Source organism: Dreissena polymorpha, chromosome 16 (genome assembly GCF_020536995.1).
Source record: "Dreissena polymorpha isolate Duluth1 chromosome 16, UMN_Dpol_1.0, whole genome shotgun sequence".
Classification (NCBI taxonomy): Eukaryota; Metazoa; Mollusca; class Bivalvia; order Myida; family Dreissenidae; genus Dreissena; species Dreissena polymorpha.
This window is the reverse complement of record NC_068370.1, coordinates 19,478,752-19,496,573: the sequence shown is the minus strand read 5'-3', so window position 1 is coordinate 19,496,573 and position 17,822 is coordinate 19,478,752. Positions and strand designations below refer to the sequence as shown.

The window sequence follows — 17,822 nt, the reverse complement described above, 5'->3', positions numbered from 1 at the left end:
CAAAATTGAAATTGTTTAAGACATTGCCGTTTATAGCTAGTAGAAATAGTGTTTTTATTGCAATGAAGATGGTTTATGAAGTTGAACTATTTGCATAATATATGCAGATGGAAAGAGTGTGTTTGTCAGAAAACCTGCATCAATTTAACACGATATAATAGTGTACATCGAAAAAGAATGGAGCTCATAAGATTAATTTTCTCACATAAAATTTATATATTTAGTAAAACGTTTATTTGACAGTCATTTTTATATCTATCTTTTATAATATGATGTTAAAAGTGACTGCTCTTTTTGATACATGTTAGTCATGTCCCTATATATTAATGTTTCCGGCCGTTGTTAACAGATGACTGTATGCATTTCAAGTTCAATACAAATGCATGCTTTCAAAAGAAACACGCTCTACCGGTATGTAATATGCAACTATAAATGTAAAGACAATTTCTGTACAAATTTAAAAGTTCAAGTCGCAATTTGTATCATACCTTACAATTGCACACAGTTTACCTGTAATGTGACGCCACATTCCGGGTAAGACTGCATTCAGAAACAATTTAATTGCTGTATTTCATTCTCAACACACACATATATATATATCACCTGTAATGTGAGTCTGCATCTTAAACAATTGTACACTGGTCACCTGCTGTGAGGCAGCATACTAAACAACGGTACACATATCACCTGTAATGTGAGTCTGTATAATAAACAACGGTATACAGATCAACTGTCATATGAAGCGGCATACTAAACAATGGCACACAGTTCACCTGTCATGGGATGCGGCATACTAGACAATGGCACACTGTTCATCTGCAATGTTAGGCAGCATACTAAACAATGGCACACTGTTCACCTGCAATATGAGGCAGCATACTAAACAATGGCACACTGTTCACCTGCAATATGAGGCAGCATACTAAACAATGGCACACTGTTCACCTGCAATATGAGGCAGCATACTAAACAATGGCACACTGTTCACCTGCAATGTGAGGCAGCATACTAAACAACGGAACACTGTTTACCTGTAATTTTAGGCTGCATACTAAACAATGGCACACTGTTCACCTGCAATGTGAGGCAGCATACTAAACAATGGCACACTGTTCATCTGCAATGTGAGGCAGCATACTAGACAATGGCACATTGTTTACCTGGAATGTGAGGCAGCATACTAAACAATGGCACACTGTTCACCTGCAATGTAAGGCGGCATACTAGATAATGGCACACTGTTCATCTGCAATGTGAGGCAGCATACTAAACAATGGCACACTGTTCACCTGCAATGTGAGGCAGCATACTAAACAACGGCACACTGTTCACCTGTAATTTGAGGCTGCATACTAAACAATGGCACACTGTTCATCTGCAATGTGAGGCAGCATACTAAACAATGAGGCTGCATTGTAAACGAAGGTACACAGGTAACCTGTTATGTGAGGTAACATACTAAACTAGAGCTTTATCACAGACGTGACGTATACCCCCACATGCTGCATTGACACAGAATATTTTGCATGCTGTCTTCACAAAACAAGAGAAGCTAAGTTATGGCTTTTTTTAAAATTATTATGCCATAATCATTTATGGCCATTTTGACCTTTGATTTCTTGAATTCTTTCGCATTACACGCCGCCCAATGACTGTGAACAAATTAATGTACAGAGTCATTTTAAAATCTCACAATGAATAACATAGTAATGGCCCGGACAAGCTAATTTATGGCCATTCTTTACTTTTAAACTCCAAGTGTGACCTTGACCTTGGAAATATCGACGTAATTCTTTCGCATGACACATCATCCAATGATTGTGAACAAATGCACCGAGTAATTTTAAAATCTCACAATGAATGACATAGTTATGGCCCGGAAAAGATCATTTATGGCCATTTTGGACCTTTGAACTCAAAGTGTGACCTTGACCTTGGAAATATCGACATAATTCTTTCGCATGACACAACGTCCAATAGTTGTTAACAAATGTACAGAGCAATTTAAAAATCTTACAATTAATGACACAGTTATAGCCCGGACAAGATCATTTATGACCATTTTTGACCTTTGAACTCAAAGTGTGACCTTGACGTTGCAGATATCGACGTGATTCTTTCGCATAACACACTGTCCAATGATGGTGAAGAAATGTTCCAAATGATTTTAAAATCTCGAAATGAATGACATAGTTATGGCCCGGACAAGCTCATTTATGGCCATGTTTGACCTTTGAACTCAAAGTGTGACATTGACCTTGGAAATATCGACGTAATTCTTTCGCATTACACACCGTCCAATGATGGTTAACAAATGTGCCAAATGATTTCAAAATCTCACAATGAACGACATAGTTATAGCCCGGACAAGCTCATTTATAGCCATTTTTTACCTTTGAACTCAAAGTATGACCTTGACCTTGGAGATATCGACGTACTTCTTTGCATGACATACCATCCCATGATGTGAACAAATGTACCAAGTCATTTTAAAATCTAACGATACATTAGTTATGGTCCGGACAAACTTTCGGTTTAAAACGCACTAAGTGACCCCGTGACCTTGTTTTCGACCCTGCATGACCCATATGCATACTTGACCTAAACATCATCTAGATACAACTTCTGACCAAGTTTGGTGAAAATCGGATGACATTTTCGGGACCGACCGACAGACCGACAGTCCGACCGACAAAGTGACTCATATATAGCCCCCATTACCAATGGTAATGGGGGTATAACAATAATATAGAGTAAATCTGTAATGTGAGTCTGCATAATAAACAAAGGTACACAGTTCATCTGCAATACAATAGTAAACGACGGAACAAGGATCACCTGTTTTGTGAGGTAGAATACTAAACAATGGTGCAGTGTTCATCTGAAATATAGGCAGCATATACTAAACAATGACACACAGTTCGTCTGTTATGTGAGGCTGCATACTAAACAATGGCACACTGTTCATCTGTAATGTGGGGCTGCATAATAAACAATGGCACACAGTTCATCTGTAATGTGAGTCTGCTTAGTAAACAACGGTACACAGTTCATCTGTAATGTGAGGCTGCATACTAAACAACGGTACACAGTTCATCTGTAATGTGAGGCTGCATACTAAATAATGGCACACAGTTAATCAGTACTGTGAGTCTGCATACTAAACAACGGTACACAGTTCATCTGTAATGTGAGGCTGCATACTAAACAACGATACACAGTTCATCTGTAAGGTGAGGCTGCATACTTAAAATCGGTACACAGTTCATCTGTAATGTGAGGCTGCATACTTAACAATGGCACACAGTTCATCGGTAATGTAGGGCTGCATACTAAACAATGGCACACAGTTCATCGGTAATGTAGGGCTGCATACTTAACAACTGTACACAGTTCATCGGTTATGTAGGGCTGCATACTAAACAACGATACACAGTACAGTTCATCTGTAAGGTAAGGCTGCATACTAAACAAATCTGTAATGTGAGGCTGCATACTAAACAATGACACACAGTTCATCGGTAATGTAGGGCTGCATACTAAACAATGGCACACAGTTCATCTGTAATGTGAGGCAGCATACTAAATAATGGCACACAGTTCATCTGTAATGTGAGGCAGCATACTAAACAACGGTACACAGTTCATCGGTAGTGTGTGGCTGCATACTAAACAATGGCACACAGTTCATCTGTAAGGTGAGGCTGCATACTAAACAATGGCACACAGTTCATCTGTATTGTGAGGCTGCACACTAAACAACGGTACACAGTTCATCTGTAAGGTGAGGCTGCATACTTAACAACGGTACACAGTTCATCTGTAAGGTGAGGCTGCATACTTAACAACGGTACACAGTTCATCTGTAATGTGAGGCTGCATACTAAACAATGGCACACAGTTCATCTGTATTGTGAGGCTGCACACTAAACAACGGTACACAATTCATCTGTAATGTGATGCTGCATACTAAACAATGGCACACAGTTCATCTGTATTGTGAGGCTGCACAATAAACAACGGTACACAGTTCACCTGTTATACGAGGCTGCATAGTAAACGACGGTACAAAGATCATCTGCATGTTAGCCTGCATACTCAACAATGATGTCGAGTTCACATGCTGCATACTAACCAATTGCACACAGTTCTTCTGAGGCTGCATATTATACAATAGCTGACAGTTTACATCTAATGCGAGGCTGCTTTTAACTCTGGTACACATATCACATTAATGTAGAGTTCCATCCTGAAGTAGGGTGCACTGTTTACTTGCAATAAGAAGCCGCATTATTAACAAGGGTACACAATTTACCTGTAGTGCGAGGCTTTCCAAATCAAGAAAAGTTTCCCTGTAGTTGTATTTTCTCCTTAACAAAAAAACAAAGTTTATCTGCAGCAGGATACCTATCCTTAAAGTCAAAAATGGTGCGGCTAATTTAATTTAGGCCAAAAAACTTGTTTGCAATCTCAGATTTACAGAACTCATCCACAAAGCCAATTCAACTTTAATTTAAAAAATAATTATTATACAAACAATATGGTATTAAACGACAATTATACGCAGTTTACCTGCAGCAAGAAACTTTCTCAACAATTATACGGAGTTGATCTGCATTAAGAGACCTTTCTAACAATTAAACGCAGTTCCTTTGAAGCAAGAGGCCTTCCTAACAATTACACGCAGTTTATCTTCAGTTAGATGCCTTCCTAACAATTATACGTTATTGTACCTGCAGTAATAGGCCTTCCAAACAGTTATACGTAGTCTACCTGCAGCAAGATGCCTTCCAAACAATTATACACAATTTCCCAGACGTAAGAGACCTTCCTAACAATTATACGCAGTTTACCTGCAGTAAGATGCCTTCCAAACAATAGAACGCAGTTAACCTGCAGCAAGATGCCTTCCAAACAATAGCACGCAGTTTACCTGCAGAAAGATGCCTTCCAAACAATAGTACGAAGTTTACCTGCAGCAAGAAGCCTTCCAAACAATAGTACGCAGTTTACCTGCAGCAAGATACCTTCCAAACAATAGTACGCTGTTTACATGCAGCAAGATGCGTTCCAAACAATAGTACGCAGTTTACCTGCAGAAAGATGCCTTCCAAACAATAGTACGCAGTTTACCTGCAGCAAGATGCCTTCCAAACAATAGTACGCTGTTTACCTGCAGCAAGATGCCTTTCAAACAATAGTACGCAGTTTACCTGCAGCAAGATGCCTTCCAAACAATAGTACGCAGTTTACCTGCAGCAAGATGCCTTCCAAACAATAGTACGCTGGCAGTTTACCTGCAGCAAGATACCTTCCAAACAATAGTACGCAGTTTGCCTGCAGAAAGATGCCTTCCAAACAATAGTACGCTGTTTACCTGCAGCAAGATGCCTTCCAAACAATAGGACGCTGTTAACCTGCAAAAAGATGCCTTCCAAACAATAGTACGCTGTTTACCTGCAGCAAGATGCCTTCCATACAATAGTACGCAGTTTACCTGCAGCAAGATGCCTTCCAAACAATAGTACGCAGTTTGCCTGCAGAAAGATGCCTTCCTTACAACTTTACGCTGTTTACCTGCAGCAAGACGCCTTGCTTACAACTTTACGCAGCAAGATGCCTTCCTCACAATGATACGCAGTTTCCCAAAAGTAAGAGACCTTTCTAACAAGTATACGCTGTTTACATGCATCAAGATGCCTTCCTTACAATAATACGCAGTTTACCTGCAGCAGAATGCCTTCCTTACAACTATACGCTGTTTACCTGCAGAAAGATGCCTTCCTAACAACTATACACTGTTTACCAGCAGCAAAATGCCTTCCTTACAACTATACGCTGTTTACCTGCAGCAAGATGCCGTCCTTACACACTATACGCTGTTTACCTGCAGCAAGATGCCTTCCTTACAACTATACACTGTTTACCAGCAGCAAGACGCTAAGTACACGCAGTTTACCTGTAGCGGGAGGCTGCTTGTTATATCACCAATAGTTGACCATGTTTGGTCCTTTGCGGGAAGCCCAGACATGGTGTTCTGTTTTTGAAGATATGCTTCACTTGCTGATGATGCCCTTTTTTCAGTAGTGTTGTAAGGTTCTTCATAGACACCATTGTCTTCACTCACATTTTTCTTCTCATCTGATTCAGGGTATGGCTTGTCGTTATAACGAAGTGTCATATTTTGGTATTCTTCATACAGATTATCTTCATCTTGGTCTTCGTAAAGACCCGATGCCTCAAACTTTACACGTTCGTTAAACTGGATATCAATACTCCCACGATGTTTCATATCGTCTTTAACCGCAAAACTCTCAGAGCGCGTTTCAGTGTTTACGTTACTTTCATTTGACGATCTGCGTTGTTTAGGTTCCCTGTTTGCCGTAAGAGTTCTCGTTGGAATGTTTGAGGAGAGCTTGCTGTTTGATGAATGCGATGCCGTCGGCCGAGCTGCACGCTTGGTTCTGTTTGGTAATGGTGGCGCCTTGTTGACGTCTATACGGCTATTTGCATTAACAGTGAGAGGTTGGGCAAGCGAACGCAGAGGAGTAGAAGGAAGTATCGGACTGTCAATCACATCTTCAACATGGCCCTCATCACGTGACATTTCGGTTAGCTCTAATTTCCCACTTTGCTGTTTCATACCGGGAGACGTGTTCTTTTTATCAGCACTAGTAGACATCGGATATAGTGTTGCGTTGCATTTGTTCAATTTGCGCCGCCTAAAAACACGGTACATTTTGCATTATAATGTGTGGATAGTAAAAATTACTGGGTTTTAATTCGCATTTCTTTTTAAAAAGATGACTTGTTTAAATTATAGTCTGTAATCAAACGCATTCAATCTGTTTTAGTTGTTCGCAACAACAACTAAGTTTAATAGCGGTGTTATGAAAATCGGTATGCAAATCATTTCTGTTCACCAAATCACTCAAAAATATCGAGAATTGAAGGCACTTTGCGCCGAAAAATAGTTCGCAGAGGTATACTTTACATTATTAAAAGTAGTGCACAATGAGAAAGAATTCGCGACTTCTAAATGAACTCTGAAATATACATACACGTAAGCAGATGAGACTATTAGTTACCAACTTTAATAACAGCCAATTCCTTATCAGAAAACGGGAAAAATCCAATTCTTTTTTACTAAGTGATCAATAAAACGATTATTTTCAATGTGTAAAGCACAAAAACCCCATTTTATTTTTATATGCATATACATTCCATTTCATTATAATTTCATAATGATAAGTAAAACGCAATTCATAGGGAAATTTCGGAAATAATGTATGCATATCCGCTAAAAGTCCTGTAAACGGAGTATTCCGCACAGTCAGCATAAGCGCTATAGACGTATCATATCTGATGATGATGTATTTCATCAGCCATTATCTAGTTTATTTAAATATTATAAAAATAGAAATTATCCAACAAATGTTATTGAATATGAATTTTCTATATTAAAAAATATGGCACAGGAAAGTGTATGATTTGTAACTCAGAGAATTACTGATTCAATAATACCCGTAACTGTATGTTTTAACACATAACTTCCTAATATTGCTACAGTTTTACACAAATACTGGGCTTTATTAAGATTATCAGATAAGGAAAGATTCATACATTCATTTAAACATCTTTTTGGCCTATAAACGATCCTAAGAATTACGTAAAACTCTTGTGCAATGTTCAGTGTCTAATACAAGTACCGATACTCAAATACATTTATCTGGTAAATGTAACCGACGAAGATGCACGCAATGCAATAATATTAACATATGTTCATAATTCAATAGTAGTGTTACTGGTTTATCCTATGATTTACACTATGATTTTGATTGCACTTCACGTTATGTAATATATCTGATTACATTTACAAATTGCTGTAAACAATATGTTGGGCAAACTAATCAAAATGTATCCCGCAGAATGAATAGCAAAAGATTTGATATCAAAAATAAATCCTATTTCACATTTTGCTACCCATTTTGGATCTACTCGCAGTAATTGCACTTATATTTTTTATAATCCCGAGTCATGCGAAAAACAACCACAATTTAAAACTTTAATTCTTTGAAACGTATTTTTCTAACTTATTTTAAAAGTCAGGATATTATATTTTAGCGTTTCCGATCGACAAAACCGCCAATGGCGATTGAATATGTCAGCTGGCGATAAAAGTTGAAAATGTAAAAGAAAGCGCGATTGTCAAAAAATCAAGGGGTTACTCTATAAATGTAATAGTATTCCCTAGATTAAAAGAGCTCGGTCAGCAGCTGGAGCATGAACGTCACAACCGGGGCGAGAGTCACCCGCAGAAGATTTTCTTGAGGACTCCAAAGAATCGCCAAGGGTAATGGTAATTGTCCGTAGGTGGATAGTGGTTTCACGACATCGTCTGAGGAGGGTCGGATAGGGGAACGTCTGCGGGATGCTCTGTTCATCAACCGAGTACCATCATCCCTCGACCCGGACGTCCTCTCCAGCTGACTTCACTAACTCCCAGAACTTGGAAGGATCGCCAAGCGAAATGGTTATTTTCTGTAGTGGTTCCACTACATCGCCGGAAGAGGGACGGGAGTAGCGGAGATGGCAGCGAAGAGGACGGTCGGAGCGGACCTTTGGCAGAGATTCAGGTTAGGATTTCGAGGGGATGGGGGCGCCTATGAAGATAATGGAAGTGTCGCAGGACGGCGGTACTCAGTACGCTCAACGTGCTGAGGAAACCGTTCTGGGTTTCAGGTCAACGGCTTGTGACGTCTAGAGAGGCAATAAGACGGCGCAGAGCGCGAGGAGCGGGAAGAAGGTATTTTTAAATTGTCAGAACTCCCTTGGCGGAGAAACCTTGTCCTTTTAAGGGCAAACAGACATGAATTGTCTTTAACTTGTCTACTACCATGCCACATTAAGGTCTAATTGGCCACAGTGCACTGGTCTATTTGGATTAAAATTATTACGTTGGCAAAAACTCAGGCAGCCTATGTAAATTTGACCTATTCTGGTTCAAAATTTAATATTTTCCCTGGAAGGTCAATTCTGCACATAATGTAGTCGTGAAGACTAAGCGATGACTTGTAAATATGTGGTGTTTACTTGTCAAAATACAGTCCTATTATGTTAAACCGTCGTACTATCTTGTCTAAATTTGATGTTGACTTGTCAAAATACAGTCCTATTATGTCAAACCGTCGTGTTATCTTGTCCAAATGTTTTGTTGACTTGATAACCCGTCATGTTATCTTGTCCAAATGTGGTGTTGAATTGTAAAAACACAGTCTTATTATGTCAAACATTTGGACAAGATGACACGACTGTTTGACATAATAGGACAGTGTTTTGACAAGTCAACTTCACATTTGGACAAGATAACACGACGGTTCGACATAATGTGACTGTATTTTGACAAATCAGCACCCTAATTGGACAAAATAACACGACTATTTGACATAATAGGACTGTGTTTTGACAAGTCAACTTCACATTTGGAGAAGATAACACGACTGTTTGACATAATAAAGCTGTGTGTTGACAAGTCAACATAACATTTGGACAAGATAAACGACTGTTGGACATAATAAGACTGTATTTTGACAAGTCCGCACCAGATTTGGACAAGATAACACGACGGTTTGACATTTTAGGACTGTATTTACACGACTGTTGGACATAATAAGACTGTATTTTGACAAGTCAATATCACATTTGGACTTGATAACACGACGGCTCGACATAATATGACTGTATTTTGACAAGTCAGCACCCTAATTGGACAAAATAACACGACAGTTTTGACATAATAGGACTGTGTTTTGACAATGTCAACTTCACATTTGGAAAAGATAACACGACGGTTTGACATAATAGGACTGTATTTTGACAAGTCACCATCACATTTGGACAAGATAACACGACGGTTCGACATAATATGACTGTATTTTGACAAGTCAGCACCAGATTTGGACAAGATAACACGATGGTTTGACAAAGTAGATCTGTGATTTGACAAGTCAACATCACATTTTGACAATATTTGAGTTTGGCATAATACGACTGTTTTTTTGACAAGTCAACATTACATTTGGAAAAGATAACACGATGGTTTGACATAGTAAGACTGGGTTTTGACAAGTCAACACCACATTTGGACAAGATAACACGATGGTTTGACATAGTAAGACTGGGTTTTGACAAGTCAACATCACATTTGGATAAGATAACACGACGGTTTGACATAATAAGACTGTATTTAGACAAGTCAGCACCACATTCAGACAAGATAACAAGACGGTTTGACATAATACGACTGTGTTTTGACAAGACAACAACAAATATGGACAAGATATCCCGACGGTTTGACATAATAAGACACCTTCTAAAGAAGACCGAAAGAAATGTAACAACGTAAGACAGCTATGGCGTTCCATAAAATCGGTTCCGAGAATACTTATGAGGTCGGGGTTAACTGGCGACTATTATTTTTGATTGACGTCGGTCAATGAAGTAAGCGTTTACCGCAGATGTTTTACAAAAATTACAGTTATACCATTTACTTAATATAAAACGGTAATTAATACAGTACATTAAAGACAATCTCGGGCATCATCCGCACACCTTTAAACTGTTAACAATAGTTACTTATGAAAAGTTAAAAGCAAATGGTGAGCCATTGAATCCTTAGGGCGACTAAGTTGTGAAAAGAATAACCAATATCTACTCGGTAGCAATTTGATTTCAGTACATGTATATTTCGCTTTTATATAGCCATTTGTTAATTTTTGCTGATTAAAGTCCCTTCTTACGCATGTAAAAACGTGTACTTATAAGAGTGCGAAATTGTTGCTGTCGTCTGTCAAGTTCCAGAAATGAAAAGCGTGCGGATTGCAACAGACCAGGTACTGTAACTAAATATAGTCGTGCATTTCAGTACATGTAGTACTTTATAATGAAAAGTGTAAATCAGAATAAATGCACACGATGAGAAAGTATTGACCCATTGAAACTATTGAAATAAATATGTTAATTTACGGCTTAAACATTGCAGTAGATGGAACGTTTCATTAGAGTGGCCATTCAACAGATTTTGGCATGTATTGAAGCATGACATTAAATCCTTTATATTGATGAATTTAAACATTTGACCTAAAAATCTCCATTTAAAAAAAATACAATTTTAAAAAAGGGAAAAAAAGTAACCCTCAACAGAACTCGAACCACTGACCCCTGGAGTCCTGGAGTAAAAAGTCTACCGCCTAGACCACTCGACCATCCATGATCATGCTTACAGCGGATGTATGTTTTACCTCCTCGTAGTTTTCCAAAATAAATTACAACAACAGAACTTTTCAAATTATTCAATCACTTCGCGTCGCACGATGTTTTTATAATTTTCAGGTTTTCAAATCGTCAAAAGATGCATATAATGGTTATTTAAGAGCATGGTAAATGGTTAGTATTACTATTTCCTAAAAAAAATTGCGAATCTGAAACAACTTTAGCAAGTATAGTTTGCAAAAAAACAACACAAACGAAGGTTACACTTTACAACAAAATATATTTCAAAAAGATATTTTTCGTCGATATTAATTTTGAAAATTGATATAGGAATATTAAATAATCCAATTCAAACAAACAAAGGTGTACTTGATTGTGCACCGCAATACAATTGTCATATATGTACTTGTATTATGTATGTTTCAACGTATGTTCATACAGTTTATAAATAGATATTGTACAACACAAGTTTATGAAACAGTTTATATGCTTAATACACACATCATCAATATTTGTAAAACAGTGTAGGGTTCTGCTAAAAACCAAACCACATTACATTGCAGTTGAATATTTAAGCGAGACTGAGCGAATTTTGACTGCCTATTGTGGCTATCAAGGGACGACTACCAGGAAAATTAAACACATACTTATATAATTCTACGAGTCCTTTCACTCCTAAACCTTTATAATGTGAAACCTGAGTATTTACCTGCACAACTTGCTCCTCAAGAAAGTTTAGACGAATTTTGAATTTTAACTGCAATGTTAAGTTATTTTGTTGTTACATAAATAGTTTCAATTGCTTTGTGTTTGTGAGGGACCAATCTGCCCGATATCGTCACCATCGATCAGGCCCACGTACTACAACAGGAAAGTAACCGTAATCGCCTTGATAAGAAGCGCGTGTACCAACCGGAGAGCCTAAACGACAGGCTGATTAATATTATATGAGATAAGTGTTATTGCACTCTCTTCAAGGGGACTTTCACTCAATGTGTGGATCTGTCATCAAATATCTTATCTTTATATATAATATCTTTTTCCAATTGACGTATGAAAGGTATTCTGCTTTTACAATTGTGTACTGGTTACCGCTGACCGTTGTTGCAATCGGATTGTCGGTGTAGCGTGAGATTTGCAAAATCGTGAAAATTTTCAGACATACCGGAAAATATGCAAAGACATATGTCTTTGCAAAGACTTATTGACCTATAAATTCTACTTAATTACACTTTTCGTTCCGTATATGTCATTTTGCTATTTTCTTACGTTTCTTATATTTAATTCAGCGATTATCTGTGTTACGTCATTTCTTACCACGACGTTTTGGTAAACATTTGTAAGCGTACTCAGAACTAAATACATGATAAAACATCATTTGGGTTGGAAAAATTACGATATGCATTGGATATAGTAATATTACTTAAGATTAGCAGTCAATGAAATAAACAATCCAGGTGAGCAAATACTTAATTTCATCAATACAACAGTCTTTAAAAATATGTATTCACATCAATGTAAAACATAAATACAATACATGTATATATAGATCACTTCTACTGGAATATCCTGTATTGCATTTGCACAAATCTGTCTACCCACTACAAGTTCACTTTTGGTAGTAGAAGTAGTAGTAGTAGAAGTAGTAGTAGTAGTAGTAGTAGTAGTAGTAGAAGTAGTAGTAGCAGTAGTAGTCGTAGTAGTAGTAGTAGTAGTAGTAGTAGTAGTAGTAGTAGTAGTAGAGTAGTAGTAGTATAGTAGTTGTAGTAGTAGTAGTAGTAGTAGTAGTAGTAGTAGTAGTAGTAGTAGTAGTAGTAGTAGTAGTAGTAGTAGTAGAGTAGTAGTAGTAGTAGTAGTAGTAGTAGTACTAGTAGTAGTAGTAGTAGTAGTAGTAGTAGTAGTAGTAGCAGTAGTAGAAGTAGTAGTAGTAGTAGTAGTAGTAGTGTTAGTAGTAGCAGTCGCAGTACGCTGTAGTAGTAGTTGTAGTATAGTTGTTGTAGTAGCTGTAGTAGTAGTTGTTTGTAGTATGTAGTCGTAGTCGTAGTAGTAGTAGTAGTAGTAGTAGTAGTAGTAGCAGTAGTTAGTAGTAGTAGTAGTAGTAGTAGTAGTAGTAGTAGTAGTAGTAGTAGTAGTAGTAGTAGTAGTAGTAGAAGTAGTAGTAGTAGTAGTAGTAGTAGTAGTATTAGTAGTAGTAGTAGTAGTAGTAGTAGTAGTAGTAGAAGTAGTAGTATACATATTCGAGAAAATATGATGGTGTGAAAGATAAAATATAGCACGCTGTTACTTTTGCACTGAACCGAATGATGAAATTCTATATTGTATGTTGTATAATAGGCACTAAACACCATTTTGAAGAATTTGCGTGAGAAAGTTTGTACTAAAATATATTGATCATTATAAGTTTTAACAGTAATATAGATTCCTGAGCCTTATCTGTAACACTGGAGCAGCCAGTTGAAATCTTGTCAATTTGATATGCCACAATGTCCTGTCAATTTAACCAAAATTGTAATAAGCTATTTTGTCACAGTACTCATAACTGATATTTCTCTTGGTATATAATACGAGTCAGCGAAAACAATGTAACATTCAATTTATTTACAATTTATAATTTGAATAACTTTTTTACATAGACTACCAGCTGTTTTGACACAAGATTATTTTTTATAGATTAACAATTTTATTTATCTTTTTAAAAAAAACGACTGACGTGTTTTTGTGTGAAGATTTTAAATGAACAGAAATTTAAAAAAATAGTTCGTTATACCTCAATAACGCGAAGTATGATAATACTACCCCGAAAAAAGCTATCCTGTGAAATTTAATAGGGGTGGTCAAAGGCTCAGACACGTTGTTTTATTATTTATACAATTTAAACGTCCGGGGAAGTGCAGAAACACTTGGTTCTTATATCAAATTACTGTTTATGGTGGGGATTAACGGTTAATTCTGTTATTACTGTTAATACATGCTAAATAATGGTGTTTCGAAAACGGAGCAGATAATTTCCATCTGAAACATGGACATTTGAAGGTCACCACATAGAAGTAGTAAATTATTTTAATTATTTGGGTACTGTTTTTAATTATACTGAACATTTTCAGTTAAATCAAGAATATTTATGCGGAAAAGCATTTAATGCTATGAATATTTTACAAATACAATTATCAAATGTAAAGAGTTTGACTTGAAACCAAAAACGCAATGTTAGCTATGCGATGCTTTTGTTTGTACCATTCTTTATTACGCATGTGAGATTTTGGGTAAAACAAAGTCAATGGAATTGGAAAGGGTACACTTAAAGTTCTGTATACGATTGTAAAACGTTAAGGAGAATGTTATCCAGTGGTGTAATGCGAGTTAGGAAGATACCCACTATTTATTCATATAAATGTTGAGATGGTTGAATAGTTGTTGATAATTTTAAAATGAATGTATTAACAAGCATTGAATGATTTCAGAAACGGTCGTTTTAATTGGGTATCTAATGTAAAACCATTGTTAGACACCTACGCTTTGTCATACGTATTTAATAATCCAAGCTCTGTCGATGTTAAAATATGGATACCACATTTAAAAACTGCTGCAATCGATACCCATAAACACGAGTGGTTTCGATCTATTGAAAATATCTCTATCTCAGATATGGACCGTGAGTTTTGTTGTGTTTGGGTAAACAAACGAAGTGAAACGCATAATTATTTCAGTGGCTACTTTATTATCATTCAACGATAGAAGCGATCGATGCCTAACAACTAACTAACCAGATCAGAGGTCAACATGCAGTTATGAAGAACATGGGGCGGTGCGTTGCTACGCTTCATTTACAAGAAGGCGTGGCGTAGCGGCATTATCTAAATACACAACAATTCTCCCCTTTTAATTTCATTAAAATGTAAATAAAATTGAACATACAAACACATGCGTTTACATGTAAATATCAATGTACACAATTCTAACAATTATAATGAATAATCAATAAAACCTTGAACATTTCAAGTTCATGACCTCTTAACTAAGCATGACCTTTTATTCATTATAGCATGCAATCAAAGAACATTAGCGAGCGTTCGAATTCGACACAGTTTGTAAAAACAACTGAGGACCTGTCTTTCTCTCCTGCCAACTAAAATTAATGTCTGTATGCCACTATAAAACGTAATTGGCTTAACATTAAACCATCAGTGTCATTAGTACTGCAGGCGTTCGGGCGGTCTTCTATTGCGTAATGGATAGCGTCTTTCTGGCAATCGTAAATCCGTATCATTACAACGATTATCCCGGGACTCATTTATTTCCATCGAATTCGGTGCCGGCTGAAGTTCACTGACATTTGTGTTAGCGGCATTTAAAGTAGTTTCTAAGGGTGTGAAAACAGGTACATTTATACCAGAATACTTCTGCATTTCCGACGCGCGAAGCTGATCAACATGGCGTTTCCATGTCATATTATTCCCGATATCTACTTTGTATAATAGTGGACCATCTCGAGAAACTATTGACCCAGGGATCCATTTTTCCCTTGAAGTAGGTCTGAAATCTCGCGCTAAGACACGTTGGCCTAATTCGAATTCGCGAACTTTTCTATTGTCAGCCATTGACAATTGCATTTGACCATTAGTGACTCGTGTCTGTGTGTCGGGTATCATCAAATCAAGTTTACTGCGCAAATTCCGACCGAAAAACAGTTTTGCAGGAGTTTCCCCCGTCGTACAATGTGGCGTATTACGATATGCCAACAAGACAGAGTTGATCTTCAAATTGAAATCGGTGTTTTCATGCATTAAAGCGCGCATTGCAGATTTGAAAGAGCCATTGAACCTTTCCACAAGACCATTTGTGGACGGTTTTGCTACCGCAGTTCTTATATGACATATCCCGTTTCTCTTCATAAACAGAGAAAATTCTTCAGATGTAAATTGACAACCATTGTCTGATACTAATTGCTTGGGCAAGCCGTATCTTGCGAATATTGTACGCAATTCTTCAATTGTTCTTTCAGAAGTTATCGATTTCATTTCGATGACTTCTGGCCATTTCGAATGAGCATCTACGATAACCAAGAACATGCGTCCAAGAAATGGACCTATGAAATCTACATGTATTCGCTCCCAACTTGACGTAGGCCATTCCCACGGGTGTAACTGAACTTTCGCGGGCGATTTCTGTTGCATCTGACACGGTTCGCATCTTTTAACCATGTGTTCGATGTCAGTGTCAATGCCAGGCCACCAGACGTAACTACGCGCTAGTGCCTTCATTTTAACGATACCTGGATGGCTGATGTGCAATAAATCAAGCACACGTTCGCGCATCTTAATGGGAATTATCACCCTAATGCCCCACATTAAGCATCCGTGGTGAATCGTCAATTCATTTCGTCGCGCGTAATAGCCTTTCAAAAGATGGTCATTTTCATTGGTTTTCCAACCTTGTTGTACTTGCCTAAATACACGTGACATAACGCGCTCCCGCCTAGTTTCACGGCTGATTTCCGCGCTCGTGACCGGAATTTGTTCTAACTGAGAAGTGTAGAACACATCTTCAACTGAAATTTCTTTACCCTTTTCCTTTGACGGCGCGGGTAAACGCGACAATCCGTCCACATTAGTATGCATTTTAGTACTTTTGTACTGTATATCGTAATCGAATCCAGAGAGAAATAAAGCATATCTCTGAACGCGCGCGGCAGTCGTTGCCGGAATGCTTTTGCTCGGGCTGAATATTGAAGTGAGGGGTTGGCAATCAGTAACCAATGTGAATTTTCTACCATAGAGATATGGGTAATACTTTTGTACTGCCCAATAAATTGCCAATGCTTCCCTATCGATTTGAGCATATTTCATTTCAGTTTTGGTAAGTGACCTTGATGCGAACGCGATCGGCTTTTCTGAGCCATCTGGCATAACGTGTGACAATATACCGGAAATACCGAACGGTGAGGCATCCGACGCGAGCCTAACCGGAAGTTCCGGGTTGTAGTGTGTAAGAACAGGTTCCGTAATGAGAAGTGTTTTCGACTTTTCGAACGCGCTCTGGCATTCTTTTGACCAGACGAATTTTCGATTTTTCTCGAGCAACGCGTTCATGGGCTTTGTTACGGTCGCGAGATCTGGCAGAAAACGATGGTAATAATTGAGTACCCCGAGATATGCCCTAAGTGATGTAACATCACATGGAGGTGGTGTATTCAATACCGCCTCTACTTCATCCTGACACTTCCATAAACCTTGTTCGTCAATTTCATGACCACAGAATGTAATCCTTGGCACGAAAAACTCACACTTGTCCTTATTTACTTTAATTCCATATTGCTGTAACCTACACAACACCTTTTGTAAGTTATCCAAATGCACATTATCACTTTCACCAGTAATCACCATATCATCCAGCATGCACTGCACCCCAGGGATTCCTTGAAGAATTTGGTCCATTGTGCGTTGCCATATAGCTGGAGCAGAAGAAACCCCATATAGCATCCGGTTGTAACGGTACAATCCTCGGTGGGTGTTGATCGTTAGCAACTCCTTTGCTTTACAGTGATGACAAAC

General features: G+C 37.8%; 1 protein-coding gene and 1 long non-coding RNA gene across 2 annotated transcripts in view; both read right to left on the bottom strand.

The window, feature by feature from the left end:
* Positions 1 to 17,822, bottom strand: part of LOC127862913 (uncharacterized) — an 81,131-nt gene that overhangs the window by 17,201 nt on the left and 46,108 nt on the right. Inside the window, exon 5 of the mRNA XM_052402187.1 lies at positions 5,960 to 6,722. Within this exon, the coding sequence (XP_052258147.1) occupies positions 5,960 to 6,722 (763 nt within the window). The remainder of the gene's footprint in view (positions 1 to 5,959; positions 6,723 to 17,822) is intronic.
* LOC127862937 (uncharacterized) lies at positions 6 to 5,940 on the bottom strand. Its single transcript, XR_008040871.1, has 3 exons — positions 5,134 to 5,940; positions 989 to 5,093; positions 6 to 902 (listed from the first exon to the last, which is right to left on the bottom strand). It is a non-coding gene; the product is annotated as an uncharacterized LOC127862937 (long non-coding RNA).